Here is a 17,458-nt window from a genome sequence, read left to right as displayed (position 1 = left end):
TTGTCCATCAATGTATTACTGTAGCTGGTAGGACTTTTTTCAACCTGTTGCTTTTGTACGTGACTGTGAAGATGCCACCACCAGTTTAATAAATATTCATCTTCAGATTCAAAACCTGCAAATAAAAGACAGCAATTTTTGGCATAAATTAACAAATTTAGTAAGAATTGTGCTTAATAGCTCTGGACTTCAGGAAATGTATTTAGAGATCTACATGAAACAGATTTCTTATTATTGCTTTGTAAACAAAACACTTGAACATTTATTTTCATATTGTAAATTAGTCAGGTCAGGGAAAAAGCATTATGAGACATCTAATTTACTTTGGACAGTGATAAAACTACTTCAATCAATGAATCAATGTTCCTCCCTTCAAAACTAGTTTACATATAAAGCCATTAATTTGAAAACCTATTTGCTAATTTATTGGACTAGAAAAATGCTGTGATATTTTACATGAGTCAAAGATGTTCTCTGGAAATTAGTAGCAGATTAGTTTCAAGGCAACACGACATGCTTCTGTTTGATGCCCAGAACATAATTCAAATGATAAACTTGTAGGACATAGTGTGGCTTGTACTATATGTTAAGCACTTCAATTGAGTTATATTGATGTTAAAACACCTTCCCGAGAAGGAATCAGTCTGACAGTTTTTTAAACAAATAAAAAGCTTGGTTACAAGAGGAGGCATATTTTGGTGAATAATGAATTATTGTTTCACAAAGAATTCCATTAGTGATTCAATCCAAAACCTGATGAAATGTGACGGTTTGTACCTCAGCCCCTTCCCCACTCAGCTCCCCCATTCTTCACTATTATTAACAATGCAAATAAACGATGGCTTCTGAAAACTTCCTCCACCCCTCCCCTCTACATTTAATTTTTAAACTGCTTTTCTAATATAGTCTGCAGAAAATTTTTTAACATTCACTGAACATGTAACTACCAACAGTGGCTATCCCCAAGCTAAACTGATTTTCTCCAACACCAAGGCTCTGAGGAAACCTGTGTCCACATTTCTCCTACTTATGCAAATGAGGAACAGATTTTTACATCTGCCCGTGACTACAACTGAGCTTTGTGATAACCTATATGTTTGTTGGAGAAACAAACAACATCAGTAAATAAATACTGCCAAGCAAAAATATCCTGCAAGCAAATACTAGTTGGCAGAAATTATATGCTGTGCAAGAGAAAGATGCAGACAACTCTGTAAAGACTGACCTCACAGGGTACAGTAAATGATGCTCATAGGCACTTAAAGTCACAGAACAAAGTTCAATTATATAAGCCTCAATACCATCATGGATTAGTGATTATTGCCAATATATTATAACTGATTATAGTTTCAGGGAAAGATTTTAATTTTCTTTTAAACACATACTTTCTCTAGCAGCTAAAATAAGACAATCTTTCTTCTGTACAGACTAATGATTTAGAAACAGGTCTTCAATGTTTCCATACTAGGATATGCCAGACAAGCAGATTCAGAAGGACTGTCGAGACCTGGTAATGAAGTTTGTGGAGAATCTGACTGCTACCATATTCATAATCCCACAAGACATTTTGAATATCATGCTGATTTGATGTAAAATGTTCTTGGAGCTTGGTTTAAACAGGGATTTTTGAAAAAGGATTACTGGATTGCAGCAGAAGTGAATTCCTGACCTCTTGATACCAATACATTCATGCACACATACCCACACACAGGATTTACTTTGTGCACAGGCTTCTTTTCTTTAGATTACTTAATTGTGATTTATTGTGATTCATTTTATAAGTTAAATATATGTTATAAAGTCTTGGGGAAAATATATACAAACACCACACTGAAGAAAAGTCTAGTCTAAGTATTATGAGTTTCTGAATACCAGAGAAGCCTGGCATGTAGCCGTTCACAGCACAGGACCTTCAAATTTTCTTGAAGAATAATTCAAAGATTCTATTTTATACGCATTCTGCTAAAGGAAGACAGCATCTGAACACAACTGAATTCTTTCACTATTATCACATTAAATGTTCAGTTGTGTGTTACATCCTGAGAAAAAGGCTAGAATTTTATACAGCGATCAGGTGAAAAGGAATAGAATAGAATAAAAAGGAGAAAAAAATGTAAAGGAAGAGGTGATATGGAGAAATAGTGTGAAATGGGGACAATGGACATCGATTGTGATTGTATATGTCTGCTCAAGGAATGCGCGTATGGTGACTAGTCATGGGTGCGGTGTCTGGTCACATAGGCACACAGCTCTGAGGAGACAACTACAGTTTTGAGGAGACGCCTGCCCTTCTTCCTCTAACAAAGGGGCTATTAAAAAAAGAATGAGAAAAGGATGAGAGATATTCCAATGCTATCTAGAGGGAGGGAGTGCTAAGTCTCCTTGCTGGATAAGATGGGATGGTCACAAGAACATGAATCACCTACAAACCTGCAAGACCACCACATTCCAGCAAACGGACTGATAAGCTAATTAACATACAAAGCGGGGTTTAGGTAACGAATATGTATAGGCGTTAATTGAATATTCATTTGTTTCATTGTATAAATGTGAGATGGTTTGTCACTTCGGGTATGCACGCTTGTGGAGGAGCGATCCCCCGTGCATCTGCGCGCAATAAACATACCTACTTTATAACTTTCGAGTTATAGAGTCTAATTCCACACGTCAGAGGGACATTTTCCATAATGCCACCCTAGCCAGAATATTGTCTATATGATTTGTGTCATCTTCATTCTGAAGAAAGAATATCAAGAAGAATCCCCCAAAATATTCCTCACTGAGAACATCCTCTGTACCGAGTTCTGTGCAAAACAGTCATGGAACAGCTGGCTCAAGTATTCACACATGCAAGAAAGCTATCAAGAGTTTTCTTTCATGCCCATTTTTCTTAGAAAAGTAGACAACCACGTGCAATCTAGGACCGTACTTTCTTGGTCAGAAAACCATGGGAAGGGCTTTATCAAAGAGGTAGTTCAGACAGCACCCTTGCTATCTGTTGCTGCAGCAAGCAGTTCTAAATATTGCCTGATTGCCTGCAGGTTGGTTTTGGTGTTTTGGTTGTTTTTTTGGGGGGGTTTTGTTTGTTTATGGTTTTTTTTTTCCAAAATTACTTTGACTTTTTTGAAATGCAGAACGTTGATCTTGTAAAGAACACTTGAAATAACAGTCTGTGTCTATTGCGTCTTGAGTAAGTCTTGATGTTATAAGGTCATCATGCAACATACAGAAGGATACAGTGAGGAACTATATGTTAAAGCCACATTTAAGAGTAAGGAAAGAAGGTGAGGTAGGACAGCATTTCAATACTTAACAACTATTACCACATTACAAAGCGCTTACCAGAAATCCTATGCATATGCCTATTGGCATGAATCACTGCCAGAGGCAGTAATTGCTCTATTACTCTCATTAATTTGCACACAAATTCTACTGGTAATTAAATCTTACATAAAAAGAAAAACAACCCTGATCTACTGTGCTATACAAAGAACACAAATAATGTCTTGGACAACAACCACATCAGATACACTCAATTTGGGTGCCTTTACTAAAATAATAAAAAAGTCCATTAATCTGTTTTTTGAGAAAACCTCCACTCATTCATCTTCCAACTATAAAATTTCAGTTTTTCCAGAACTCTGTGTGCTATGTATGTCCTCCAAACTCTATCTCCAAGTTATTTCTATTCAAAACTCTCCTCTGTCAAAAAAAAAAAGGAAGTAAAGAAAATTACATCAAATCAATGTGTAGATATGCTTTTATTGTTTACGAAGAGCATAATTTCACCAGGATTAAAGTGAATGTATTTGGAAGATGACAGCCACTGTTGTATATTGGAACCTAGGAAAACAACTCCTAATGGAAATGATCAACAGGACCACCAAAAAATCAAAACATCTGGCAAAATTGTTTCCATTTGGTTTAAAATTTCTTTTCAGAGAAGTATGTTCTGATGGTATCTAATCATCATGTTTTGACATTTTTGGAACAGAATGCTTTAGCTGTCTTTCCAAAATATTTTATATATAGAATACTGAAGTCAAATGGAAATACTTCAGTACTGTCAGATCCAAAGTCTAACAGTCCAAAATCATATTCTTATGGCTTTAGATTTTCTGCAAAAGTGCATGCATTTTGATGTTTTACTACAATTCAGAGTATAATCATCTCAGTCCTTTACATTCTCAGTTCCCACCCTAATCAGCAGATTGAGCACCATCCAGAGCTCTTAAAATATCGACATCTTTATTCAACCATACATGATTCTGATAGAATAAGGCAATATATAAAAAAGATCCTAAAATAACACAATAGCAAAATATCTGCATGGTGTATGGTCACTGACAGCATGGCCAAAATTAAACTCCCCCAAGAAAGAGATATTAATAAGGCCAACCACAAACGTGTATGAATGTTTACCAAACTGATCTGCACATGTGCAGTGTCCATTTGCCCAAGATTTTGGGTTATGCAGCTGCCAGGCCAAACCAAGTGTCTGCAGCACCATAGGATGGAACCTACCCTGCACCTCAGGGCTCAGGAATATCACAGCTGCTTGCAGCCCTGACTTTTTTGTACTTTACAACTAGATTACAGAGATAGCCACGTACTCATCATGTGGGAAATTAACTCAAAAAACCCTCCTAACTTTATTATCACTCAGAACAGCCAGCAATTATGGAGAGAGAAGGAAAAATAAGTTACTCGCTTTCTTTGCACAGCCAAGGAAAAAACAGATGCTGTAAATCTGCAGTTCAGTCACCTTACTCCTGCAGAGAAGTCAGACAGCTCTGGTGGTCTGAATTGACCATTTTATTTTTTCCTGCATTTCTTAAGTCAGCTACAAACTGCCACTTTGGACAGAACACAGTACTTTCTATAACATGGCATGTCTCTGTTTTCTCATTATTGTTTTGGATTTAAAACAAAATAATAAATCACCATTTAGTCTTTTTTTCCTCCCCAACATGCAGAAACATAGTACCAAGAACTGACAACCTGCTGGCAGACCTTGTCAATCACAAACTCCATCAGGAGAACCAGAGAGAAAAAGGCTTATTCAGCTTGGATAACTGTCACATGTAAAATTTTAATGTGGTGACTAAATTACCTGAGACATAAAAGTGCAAAAAGAACCAGTGATCAGATTCTATATACCAGAGACTAAAAGCAAAATATGATTTTTTGATTCAAGTGACCAAATAAGGTATGTTGGAAGGAAGAGAAAGAAACCCATTTTTGAAAAAGCGTGTTTCTTTAAAATTTTACTTGGTGTGAATTATTTTGTTGAAAGCGTTGCTAGCAGAATCTTAAAAGCGTTATGCCTCCTTGAAGAACAGGACATTATGCAAGTAGAGGTCAACTCAACCTATCCTTGCGCAGAAATCCAGGTGCTCTCGTGAACATTCCGAACTGGCACCTGTTTCTCACTACTCCCATAGCCTGCTCCTTCCCTGGCTCCCTGAGGAACCATTGAGACAGGTGTCACGCAGAAGCAGGCAGCCTGAATTGCTATGGCAGTAATAGCTTACTCCTGGACATCCTCTTTCCTGCTGTCACAGCAGTAGAAGTCACCTTCTAAGCAGCTTCCCTTCTTTGCCCAGGCTCACCTGGCATGGCCAGAAGAAGCCTCTGCCGAAATCCAAATAAACCCCTCAGCCCATAGCCCATGAGCAGCACATCCTTGCAGCCTGCCAAGTCGACCTAGTTGATTAGCTCTTAGCAGCACTCTTTCCCAGAGGAGTGGACTATAGGCTAGACTGACATGCAAAGCAACATCAGAGAAGTTAGTTTATTAAATGGACAACACAAAATTTCATCCAAGGACAATGACTTTACCCCATATAACCACACATACAAGTTTCTACAATAGGTACAGTGCAAGAGGACCAATAAAGGTCCTATATACTGAATTAATTTGCAACATGTAAGAAAGCTTCCAGGTTTTATATGTAGGAATGGAATAAAGAAACAACTACAAAAATGTGATTGTGCACTCATGCTCCACCAAAAGTCCACTTCATTCCAAATGACACCAGGTATTAGGGGGCTAGATGCAGCGTCTGTGTCCAGCTGCCAGGGAGGAAGAAAAAAGGTTGCATTAATTCTCAAACAACTAATAACAACTCTGACACTACAGATGGCAATAAAATGAGCTTGTTAGAAAAACATAAACACCTGGAAGATAAATAAAAACAAAGGTAGCAGAAAGCTGTGGTAGGATTTAATACAGACATGAAATGACTTTTTACGTTGCTTCTTAAAAAATAAAGAATTGGAATTCCATCTGGGAAATGAGAGGATGTACACATTTAAATCTTTGTTTTTAATACTTCCTGTTAAATTCATGTTCAAACAGTATCCTGTAACAGTTTCAGATCTTCTTCCAGAGCATCTAAGAATCTTGCCATTAAGCATGCGGAAAAATTAAAATAACAAAGCACATGCCAATATACTGCTATGTCCTCACCTTATTCTAAAATGTTGATCAGCACACCGACTATTTGAGCAAGATGTTAATTTGGATAGCAGTTAGCAAGAAGTCTCAAAATGGAAAAGACTGACATTGTGGAACAGCAACAGAAACAATGAGAAATGGTGCACTGATAAACCAGACCCCTTGTCCAAACATGGCTCGGTTTATTTTTGTGTTTAATCAGGAGTCATGATTGATCTTTGCATAACAGCAGCTGGCATCTGACATTGTGCCTTTTTCCATTTTCCTGTTTGCAAAAAGCAGAGTATGTTTTGCATACTCAGCAATGACCATCAGCTGAAGTATTTTCAAGTATTTTCTTAAACACAGGTCAGCGCTTTTTTAAATGTGTATCAGTAAGAGTTACCACCTCTACACACACAGAATACATGGCAATCTGTGCCAAATTTAATGACACGGACTATGAACAATGCTTCCCCCCCCCCCCCTTTTTTTCTTTTTTCAGACCCATCTGGACTTATGGGAATAGTCACTCATTGCCATGAAGAAAAAATAAGCAAGCATTTTATTTTAGTGATTATAATTATCCTTTGCTCTGATCTCATGCATGCACAAGACCTCAAACTGTAGTAATGTTAAGCTCTAATGTTAAAACTTCATTTCACCAAACTTTTACATTAAATTCAGATACTAAGCTTAGTGCAAAAACACAGGAATCACAAACCTTTTTTTTCAGAGCATCATCTTCAATGCCAAAAGATTAAACACACCTTAAGAATATACTCTGCCCTGTACAGTGGAATCCCTGAATTTTTACTTCCTAAGCTTTCATTTAAAACAAAAAAAGCTCACATTTATTGTAAGAACATCAAGATTTGTTAAATGAAATTTTTCTACATGTTGATAAAACCTTTCAGAGAAAGACTAAATCAAAATGTGTAGAAAGTTTAACAAAGTGCAAGGGCCTGCACCTGTGAGAACATTAGAGTCCAGCGCAGGCTAGCGCATGTGTGGCTGGGGAGCAACCTTCCCAAAAGAGATGAGGTCCTGGTGGACAAGCTAAACACAAGACTCGGGAGATCTCATCACAGCTTTCCAGCACTTAAAGGGCAGCTATAAAGAGGACAGAGGCTCTCGCTTCACAAGGAGCCACATGGAAAGAACAAGGGACAATGGCTACAAGTTGCATTGGAAGATGTTTCGTCTGGACACAAGAAAGAAGTTTTTTACAGTGAGAACAACCTGTCACTGGAATAACCTTCCTAGGGGCGTGGTGGAGGCCCAGTCATTGGAGGTTTTCAAGACATGACTGGACAGGGCGCTACATAATGTCACCTAGGCTCCCCTTCCCATGAAAGGCTGGACCAGATGATCTTTGGAAGTCCCTTCCAACCTGGGCTGTTCTATGACTCCATAAAATCAGATCAACAGTTAAGTTGTTTAAAGCAGCTGGCACTGAAAAAACAGCTTAACTTTGCTCGGTTTTGTTCTTAGGTTAGCAGAGATTTGCAAAAATCAGATTTACTAGTTCTAAAACCTTGAAGACATGACTCGGATGAAACTGCATGCATTCAATTAAATTGTTTCCAATGCAAAGCCTGTTTTGACAAATTTTCTTCCCTGATCCTTCTATATCCTGGGTAGTTTCATTAATTAAATCAAATAATATTGCACATTCTAATAGAAAAAACAAATTCCATTAAAATGTGATTTACACAGACAAGAAAAAATGTATCTATAGATCAAACCACAACATCTACCAGTTAACAGAGAACATAATGGATAACTGAAGTAAGTATATAATAAATCAAGAAATACCTTAAACCACCAAAGAAACTATTTGCAGAAAAACTCCAAGAGAGAGACTTAAAGCTTCTGACATTGCTCCTAACAACTAGAAATCAAAAACTTAGAAAGGAGACCAGCCATAAGCACGTCATATTATGTTTCCCAGAACTTATTAGCCACTGTTACAATCTTTACAGGCCAAGAAAGGCCAGGGACCTGAAAATCAATATTGGTTAGCTAGAATCTCTGGAGCTTATCAAAGCCAACCTCGCACTTGAAGCAGGCCGACCTGCAACACGGGTAGGTCAGCCATGGTGCTGTTTGGTTAAACTTGTCAGGAAAACCTTCAAAAACAGAGATGTCATAATCCCTCAGGGTGACCCGCTCTAGTCCTGTGCTACCCGTCCAGAGAAAACCCTCTTCACCATATTTCCATGTGTTTTGACCACTGAGCTTCAATCACATTAAACAAACTTTAAAGTTCCTATTATCCTTATTTGCTACTAGATGTGTTTATAACAGCTTTCACAAGTTTATAAATTCTTTTGTTTTCTGCACCAAAAAAGAAACCCAACATGAACCCAGTATTTAAATTACAAATGAAATTCTCTTTAGAAATTATCCCTTACATCAATTTAGTTGGGACTGTACTCCAGAGATGTTACAAACTGTCAGAGGATGTACTTTTTGGCAACCAAGCAGAAGAAAACAGTATGCTCATTAAGAACCCCTTTTTCGACTCAAAACCTAACATCTTTGCTCTTCACGTATTGATTTTCCTCCAGTACGAAGCACTCTTCCTTCCTCAGGCTGTCTGCATGGGTAACAGGGCAAAAGGGCAGACATGAAATTACTTACAGTCTACTAAATTCTCTCTCCCTGCTGTTAAAACCTGGCCTATACATCTGGGCCTCCAAACACTCCATAACATTTCTTGCAGGACCCTGGAGACACTCCTGTGTCTTGTTATTCTGAAGGCTGTCAGCGATGACCCCAGTTACTTTAAGACACAAATGTTATTCTTCACAGTTACGGCACTAAAAGTCCTTTTGCGTGATGTAAGAAAATTTGGTACTACCAGGTGACATATATAATACATTTACTAGTTAAGTCACAAAACAAAAATATTGAATTTTCCATCACAGTCTATATGCACACATTTGAGAAAAAGCACAGCAGCAAATAAGGAGACAATAACCAGCTGATCATATTCCAGGTGTACACTTACAAATACATACTGTTTGCAATAATAAATGTCTGAAATTCTCTAACAGAAATAATGAATCAATAAGATTAACCTTTAACAGTTTCTACTTGCCTACAAGCTGGTTCTTTACAAAGTCACTTGGTTTACTCCGGGGTAGTACCATATCACATTACAGCAGCCCCAAGGACACAGCAGGACTGCTTATCGTGGCACCAAAGAAGCTAGCAGCGTCTCCATTTTAACTACTGGTGTGGCATAAACACCAAGGCAGAATTGTTGTGATCCCAACAGACCCCTAGATATAATAGCTGCTGATTGTTTCCTGCTAGAAACTGCTATTGCTTTTAGTGCTCACAAATGCGTATACACCACAAGATTTTATACCGTTGCTGATTTTATCTAAGGATAGGCCCATCAAAAACTGAGATCTTTCCTTTAAGGAAAAGGAAAACTTGCACCGTGATAGGGTGTCCAAAAATCAGAGAGCCTAGGTAAACATATACCTTACCGAGTTCCATCCTTCCAAACTTGCTAGTGCAAAAACCAGTACAAGAAACAGAATGAAAAGCTTTATGCTGCATTAAGCAGAGAACTCATCAGTGCACCATTGCCCGATAGTTAGCCTTGCTTTGAGCTGCATGCCAAAATTTCCATACAACCAAGACACCTGCAGGCACATACTTCATTTCTGAGGGACCTGGGGAGGTGGGCTGGGTTCCAGATATGGTTTACAGAGAAGAAATGACAGCGATTTCCCAAGTTCCCTGTGCTCCATCAGCAAGGGGCTGGGCAAAGTGGTCCACATGTGGTCTGTGAGGCTGCTGTCACCGATTACTGGTGCAACCAATGTGAGGTGGTGCTGGCTTGCCTCCTCACACCGTTGTGGACAGAGTCAGCTTCCTCACTGATCACCCCCCAGCACAAACCCATTGCTGAAAACATGCTGTGGCCCAGCCAGGAGCTACATTTGAGTGTTCACCAACTGCACATCTCACAGGCCTCAAGCCATCCCCATTACGTACAGTCCTCTCTGTTAGCCAGAATAACGGCAAGCTGGGATACTCAGGACAGCGAAGAGCAGGACGAAACCTTGATAGCAGGGGATCAAAAGGAGGAGGAAGGGAACACGATGCACACACATGCTGCTATGTGGAGTTAGCAATGTTTATTAGATTCAGCTCTGTTTCAGCCCCACAGACTTTCTTTTAAGGGCACTCCATCACACAGGTGGTTTGGGGAATACTTATGCCTTGAAGAGTGCAGAGCTCACCACAGTTATGCAAGTTCAAAGGCTTCTGTTCCCAGCTCTTGCCAGGCTAGAGATGATTCACAGCAAAAGTAGCTCACATGACTCTGCCTGTGGGTCCAACTGAGCAGTGAAGTGAATAAACTACCAGTGGGTAACACAATTTTGCCAGTGCTGGTGGGGAGGCACCCCCTGTGAGCATAGCAGCTATTTAACGGAGACCAGGCCTATACCTGTAGAATGCAGGCAGAAATACTCTTTACCAGAAAACGGTGCATGCCTTTTGCCAGCTGCCAGAGAAGGCAGCCTGCCACGCAGCGCGGCACAGCGCATGGCGGGATGAGCAATGCCTGCTCCCTCGTCACACACAGCACCCTGAGCTCGTCCCTCGTCACACACAGCACCCTGAGCTGGGACGGCCAGGGTGCCAGGGTTGGGCAGGGAAGCCAGCCTCCTCCAGCACAACCAGGGCTGCAACCTGGCCCCCGCTCCCCCTCACCACTGAAGGGCTGCGTCCACCCCAGACACCAGCTTTTTCAGGCTGGGACAATCTCCGTCCCAGCCCCCTCTCCTACAACAGGGAGGGCCCATCACCCGGTGCTTGAGGCAGCCCGGGGCCAGGCACGGGGACCGAGGGCTGCCCCTGCCCTGCGCCCCGACCCCCCGCGGGCTGCCGCCGCAGCCGGGCCGGGCTCTCGCTGCCGCCCCCCAGGCACGGCTGGGCCTGGGCGGCCGCCCGCCGCCCCCGGGGTGCCCGGCAGTCACGGCTCCCCCACGCCCGCCAAAAGCGAGCCCCCGCCAGGCCTAAACGCCGCCGCTGTTTCACCCCCCGCAGCCACCCCCGCGCCCTCGCGGGGAGAAGCGGGGCCGGGGCCGCTGCCCGCCCCGCAGCCCATCCCCACCCGGGCCGGCAGCGCACCTGTAGTTGTAGCCGCTGAAGCGCTGGCTCTCCCGCAGCAGGGCCCGGTACAACCGCAGCACCTGGGCCCGGCTGGATGCTGCCATGTTGTCAACACCAGGCGGGTCCTCCCGCGGCGAGGCCCCTTTCCCCGCCCGGAGCGCCCGAGGCCGTGCCGGCCCCTGGAGCCGCCTCCCGCCACCCGCGCCGGCCTCTCTGCGCGCCTCTGCGGCGGGCAGGCAGGGGCGGGGGCAGCCGCGCCAGGAGCGGGAGCGCACGGCCCGGCGGTGAGTAGCGGCGCGGCCCGCGGGGCCGAGGGGCAGCGGCCGCTGCTCGGCCTGGGCCCAGGCCAGGCCCGGGGCGGGGCGGGGGCGAGGCCGTGTCCTGCGCGCCGCAGGGGGAAAAGGCTCTTCCCGCCTGGGAGGGCCCTGAGGGGCGGTGGGCGGCCTGTCCGTGCGGAGGGCCCGGGGCCGCCGGGTCGGCCCTGTCCGTTGTCGCAGATGTGGCGGCTCCGCCGGGCCTCCCTCCTTTACCCTCCGCTGCGAGGTCGCTGCTCAAGCCTCGGCCTGCCCTGGAGCGCTGCCGCCGCGTCCCCAGGCGGGAGGGGCCTGCCGGGCTCGGTCCGGGCCGCTGTGCCTGGCCCCAGCGTTGGTGCGGTGGGGAGTGGGCTGGAAGGGCCGGGTCACGGGGGAAGGCAAACCATCGTGCTAATAAACTGGTCGGTGATGGTGGCGTGGTTGTGTGCACCCGTGGTTGTGGCGTGGGGAGGTGGGTGCTGGCAGGGCGGCGCTGGGACAGGGCCTGGAAAGAGCAACAGGTGATGTGTGCCTGGTGGTGGCATTGAAATGGCGGTGCGGGTCTGCAGCGAGCCTTCCTCGGTGCCGGTGTGCCAGTGCCCGGTGTGATACTGTCATGGGTGTGCTGTGCCGCTCTCTGTATCCTGCTGTATGTGGAATTCTGTTATTTAAACTAACTTGACCTGTGTAGTTACAGTTTCAGTACTGTTTCAAGTAGTGAGGGTCTGAAGGAGCTTAGCAAGCATTTGCTGTCTCTGTGCTTTTATTTTCAATGGGACGTCTCTATTTAAATACTTACTATTTTCTTACTTTTTCCACAGCCCTGAGGATTGACCATATGGGTTTTATCAGTGTCCTCCTCTAAGGTTTCCCATTTGTGCAGATTTTCAGAAAACAAGTGGCTGTGTTGGGTGAATCTAACACATAGGCCCGCATGTGTTGAAACTGGCCTCGAAGAGGGCAGTACCCAGGCAGGAATGAGTGTACACTGTGCCTTTGTGCCGTGCCGTGCACAGAACAACTGGTTACCTGAACCGTTTAAAGAGTAGGTTCTGCCTGTTTGTTTACTAAATCTTGGTCTTTGTTCTTCTCTCCTGTGAGGCTGGAGCTCTTTTTCTACTTAAGTGCTTCTTTTGTTGTGCATGCCAGAGGCACCCTGATCCTGTTGCTGCTGGAAACGGCACATACTAGCATCTTCTGCTGAAAGTTTTGCCATTGCAGAATAAATGTGACTTTGTAACTTACAGGTATGATGCCCTAGCTGTACTTAATACTGATTTTAAAATATTATCAATAATATGACTTATGTATAATCCTTACATGGTTCCTTCTTTCTCCGCAGTAAACATGTCTTTGGCAAAAGTGGTTCAGTTGCTGCTACTAATTGAACTTACTGTATATGCACTTTGAGTAGTATTGTTTGTGCCAGTTGTACATCAGATGCAATTTACAGTTTATTGCATAGCACTGAAATAGTTCTGTGTCATGAATATAAATACCGTGTTTCTGGATGTAAGTGGTATAGACACACAAGCGTTTAAGTTGAATTTATCTTTACAAGTGTGCTATGTTTTAGCAGTCTTTTTAGGGTCAGGAAACTGGAATTTTCCATACATAGCAATGTTCTTAGCTATTCTCTTTATCAAAACCAAAACTAGAGATGTTAGAGGAAATGTTCTATTTTTGTAGAAAAATGTAAGCAGCTGAAACAGTAAGTGTCGTGCTTTTGAGGCCTTCCCTTGTATGTTACAAAACACGTGTTTTGGGCTAGCTTTTGGCAGTCAGAAAGCCAAAATAGGAAAATACAAAGTAGGCATGCTCTTCAGTTGCCTATGGAGCCAAACAAATTCTCCTTGTAGCCCAAGCCGTATTGTTGATGCAGATTGCCACACAGGAAGTGGAGTCGGTCTGAGGTACTGTGCTCCCCTATCTTAGCAGCTGTTGGTGGCTGGGGCACTTAATACATGTTAAGGCTGAACTCTTGGTTTGTGTCTGCAGATTTATCATCTTCCTTGAAAGCAGCAGCGGCAACCCTGCCCTTTGTTTTGCTCATGAGCTTCAGACAGCTTGAAAGATACGGATTCATCATGTACAGAGCAAAACCTAGGTTTGAGAGTTCAGTGAAGTTACATAAAATCATTCTGTTGATGAGTGTGGCAGTTATTCTATCTAATTTTACAACAGCCCTCTCTGTTATTGTGAGAAATAGTTTTGATGCTTGAGTCTTCAGCTCTAAATGATGAGTGAGTAATTTGGAAGAAAGAAAAAGGGATTAAGCAAACTTTGTTTACAAGAACACTACTGATTTAATATTTGCTCAGTAATTACAAATTATTTTGAAGTAGCCTCAGTTGCTAGTCTTGTTCCTAAATCCCCCTGACGGTTGTTGTGATACTTTTTTAAAATTATTATTTTTGTTAGATAACCATAGTTTTTCTCTTAAAGAAGCACGGGAACCTCTTATGTTTAGAATAAGCACATGTAATGTACTATCAAATGCAAAGTAAACATAACAAAGGAAAAAGTCCTTGCTCTTGTCTCCCTTTTTTTGGATTAACCTTTATCACACTCAGGGAAGGAAGAACAAATTTTAGCAGAAACTTGTCCTGTTTGTGCAGTTGGATTGGTGCTATTGACTGGCAAAATTATTTTTTAGTGTATTTTGTTACTGCATTTTCTTGGAAACAATGGATTTGGTCTCAGAAGTCCTGTCATTCTGCAGTAGGTGGACATTGCCTCTGCTGTGACTGGGGTACATGTGTTTCTGCTAGACTTCTGTTTAAGTGCATCACTACAAGCCTGCAGAGAATTTGAAGGACTGACACAGCCCAAATGACCACTGTTATCCTGTGATGATGGAGCCCATGTGTGGGGAAGCAGTGATGATCATTTCATTAACTGCCTCCTCATTCCCAAGGAAGAATCCACACCTGAATTTAACTTAAGATACCAAGATAGGACCAATCAAGACATGGGATGATTTCACCCCTCCCAAACTTCTCTGGTTTAAAACTCGGTGCTGTTTTATTACTACATTTTATGGAGATGGTTTCCTTACCTGCAGTAATACATATAATCATTGTTGAAGGGGGCTGGTGGATGTTCATTTGTACAGAAGTCTGCTTTTGGCATTTGGTCTGAGGAAGGAGAGTGGCCCGTGCCTTGCCTTTCTGCAGTTCTTGGGGTAAATAAGGACTTTGATAATGATATGTCATTTGATAATTATGTAATATCACAATCTGAATAGTTACTAATATTTTAAATATGTAGCTGCTAAAAAAAAAAAAAAAATGAGGAGGAAGAATTTGGATTAAATACCTGCAGAAACTGTGGACTGGTGTGAAAGGAAACAGCTGTTATTCTCCAGTATATATTGGATGTTTTGTCATACGCTGCTGAATTGTTCCTTGTGGTACGCTATTTCAGCTTTATGATATGGCACTCAGCACTTAAAGAGAGCATGTGCTTTCCTGGTACACTGCTGTTCATGTTCATTATTTTTCTTTGGAGGTCAGAATGATATTTGATTCTTGTGATACTATAATTTCTTTTAATTTTTTTGTTTGTTTGTGAAAACGTGCTAACTTTTCCCTGCTGCTGTGGTGTAGTTTCTCTCTCTTCTGTTCTAGTTCTTGATGGACAGCATTGTACGCAATTAGAGTCTACCCAGTGTAGAGAAGGACCTTTAAAATAAGGACTATAAATCACAAGAATGTTGGGTTCTTAGTCACAAATGTAACAAACTATAATTGAACCATTCCCTATAGTATGACTTCCACAGGATCAAAAGGAGGCCTTGAATAACTCTGCTTTTTTTTAGAAATATATATTTATTTGGTTTCCCTGTAGAAAAGAACATTTTAATCAGGAGGAGAAACTTCTGTTTTTCAAATTCAGCTGTGCTCCTGAATTATTTGTGCGTTTTGGAAAATTCTACCTAAGAGATCAGAGGGAAGAAAAAACTGGGACAGAACTTCTCTCTTAGTCACTTTTTGTGAGTTACCCCATCTCTTTCTGAACTGAATTGCAGAATGTTGTGTATTGTTTAAAGTAAGATTGTAAGAATAGTAGTAATAGGGAAAAAAACCAAAAAACAATACCCCCCCCCCCCAAAAAAAAAACCCCAAAACACACAAAAAACCCCCACCAAACCATGGTGTTTTCTGTTGTAATACTTGGTCATGTAAAGGGAAAACTGTTGGTGTTCCTTTGCTGGTTTATGATCTCTCATGCTACAGACATCAAATTGAAAGAAACAATGCATTTTTTTTTCCTTGTTGCCCTCAGTTTTAATTCTCTAATTTTCTGCGGCCATGTGCAACACTGGAGGACTTCATAGGCATTATGTTCCCTGCTAATTTTATATCATGCTAAGAAGCTGGACAATTAAGTTCAGCAATTGTGGGGTAACTTCTGGATCAATGACAAGAAATGTTGATATATATACCGTATCAATTTTGAAAGACGTTGATACTGCACATGTGTTGGTACAGTACTTTGAAATGCCTGAAATAAAAATGCTACAAAAATGTTCAGAATTAAAAGAATAATTCCATGTTACAGCAGTAGGCAAGAGAATAAGTAATAGGGGATTAAAATTATGAATGATGCTTAAGTAGTTTGGTGTGTAATGGTTGCATTAAATGCAAATGACACTTCTAACCTTAATGCTGATGGAAATCCAAGTTATTTTTCAAGACAAGAACCCAACAAGAAATGAACATATTTTCACTGTGTGGTTGTTTGTTATACTTAAATTTTACTCAGAAACCTAATCATGAGAAGCAGGAAAGACAGGCTTTATTAAGTGTTCTCATCCATGACTTCATCAATTCAGAAATGCTTTTTTTGGTGCACTTTGTAGTGTTTTTATCTATTTTAGTCTTAAATAACTTTCCTTTCTGTGGGAAAAAATATTCTACTTTATGTTGTATCTTGCTGTTAAATGTTTTTTGATAGTCAGCCTATGCCACACTCTTCCCAAAGTTTCTCCCACTCTGTAATTTCTGCCCCTTAGTCATGCTGTGTAATTCCTCTCCCTCCTCTGTGATTTACACTGTCATCATATTTCTCAATAGCTGTCACCTAGCCTCTCTAACATTTAGTTATTTTGATTTTTTTGTTTTTCTTCATTTTAGTGGATATTGAATATTTTAGCTTAGAAAGCAAACTTAGCTGTTAAACAAGGACTGATATTTTGTTTAAGAGCAACTGAGAATCTCTTGGTAGCCACCCTTGTGTCTTTTGTAGACTTGTTATTTCCATTTTGCCAGGTTGGTTACAAATGGTACTGTCAACCTTTATTTCACGATCATAATTGCATCTGAGATGTCCTGCTAGAGCTAAGTTTTTTTCTTCTCTTGAGTTTATTTTTGTCATATATGAATGTGCATATGGATATGTATAAAAGCATGCGTGTAGTTTGTCATGGTGGTAAGGGTCATGCTATTCATCCCAGATTCTCAATCTTGCAGCTTTGGGGATTTGTGCACAGCCAACGGTGCTGTGGGTTTTTGTCTGGTTACCCTGGTTTTCCCAGGTATGAGAAATCAAAGGCAGCCTGTTGCTTGGGTGCATCCCAGTT

At 41.6% G+C, this 17,458-nt stretch overlaps 2 protein-coding genes across 8 annotated transcripts in view; one reads left to right on the top strand and one right to left on the bottom strand.

The window, feature by feature from the left end:
- The window catches only part of LYRM4 (LYR motif containing 4), a 99,220-nt gene extending 87,412 nt beyond the window's left edge, over positions 1-11,808 (bottom strand). For 2 of the 4 annotated variants that reach the window (XR_005827065.1, XM_040588063.1), the window contains exon 1: positions 11,600-11,685. Coding sequence is in view for 3 of the 4 variants with exons in the window: in XM_040588063.1 (XP_040443997.1) it covers positions 11,600-11,685 (86 nt within the window). In the remaining variant the exon portion in view is untranslated. Of the gene's footprint in view, positions 1-11,599 lie in introns of all 4 variants that reach the window. The other 2 variants (XM_040588062.1, XM_040588064.1) reach the window with 2 other exon arrangements.
- Positions 11,766-17,458, top strand: part of FARS2 (phenylalanyl-tRNA synthetase 2, mitochondrial) — a 249,543-nt gene continuing 243,850 nt past the window's right edge. For 2 of the 4 annotated variants that reach the window (XM_040588056.1, XM_040588058.1), the window contains exon 1: positions 11,829-11,865. The gene's annotated coding sequence lies outside the window, so the exon portion shown is untranslated. Of the gene's footprint in view, positions 11,866-17,458 lie in introns of all 4 variants that reach the window. The other 2 variants (XM_040588060.1, XM_040588059.1) reach the window with 2 other exon arrangements.

Source organism: Falco naumanni, chromosome 3, assembly GCF_017639655.2.
Source record: "Falco naumanni isolate bFalNau1 chromosome 3, bFalNau1.pat, whole genome shotgun sequence".
Taxonomy (NCBI): domain Eukaryota; kingdom Metazoa; phylum Chordata; class Aves; order Falconiformes; family Falconidae; genus Falco; species Falco naumanni.
Note: the sequence above shows the minus strand (reverse complement) of the source record. Positions and strands in the feature narration are given on the sequence as shown.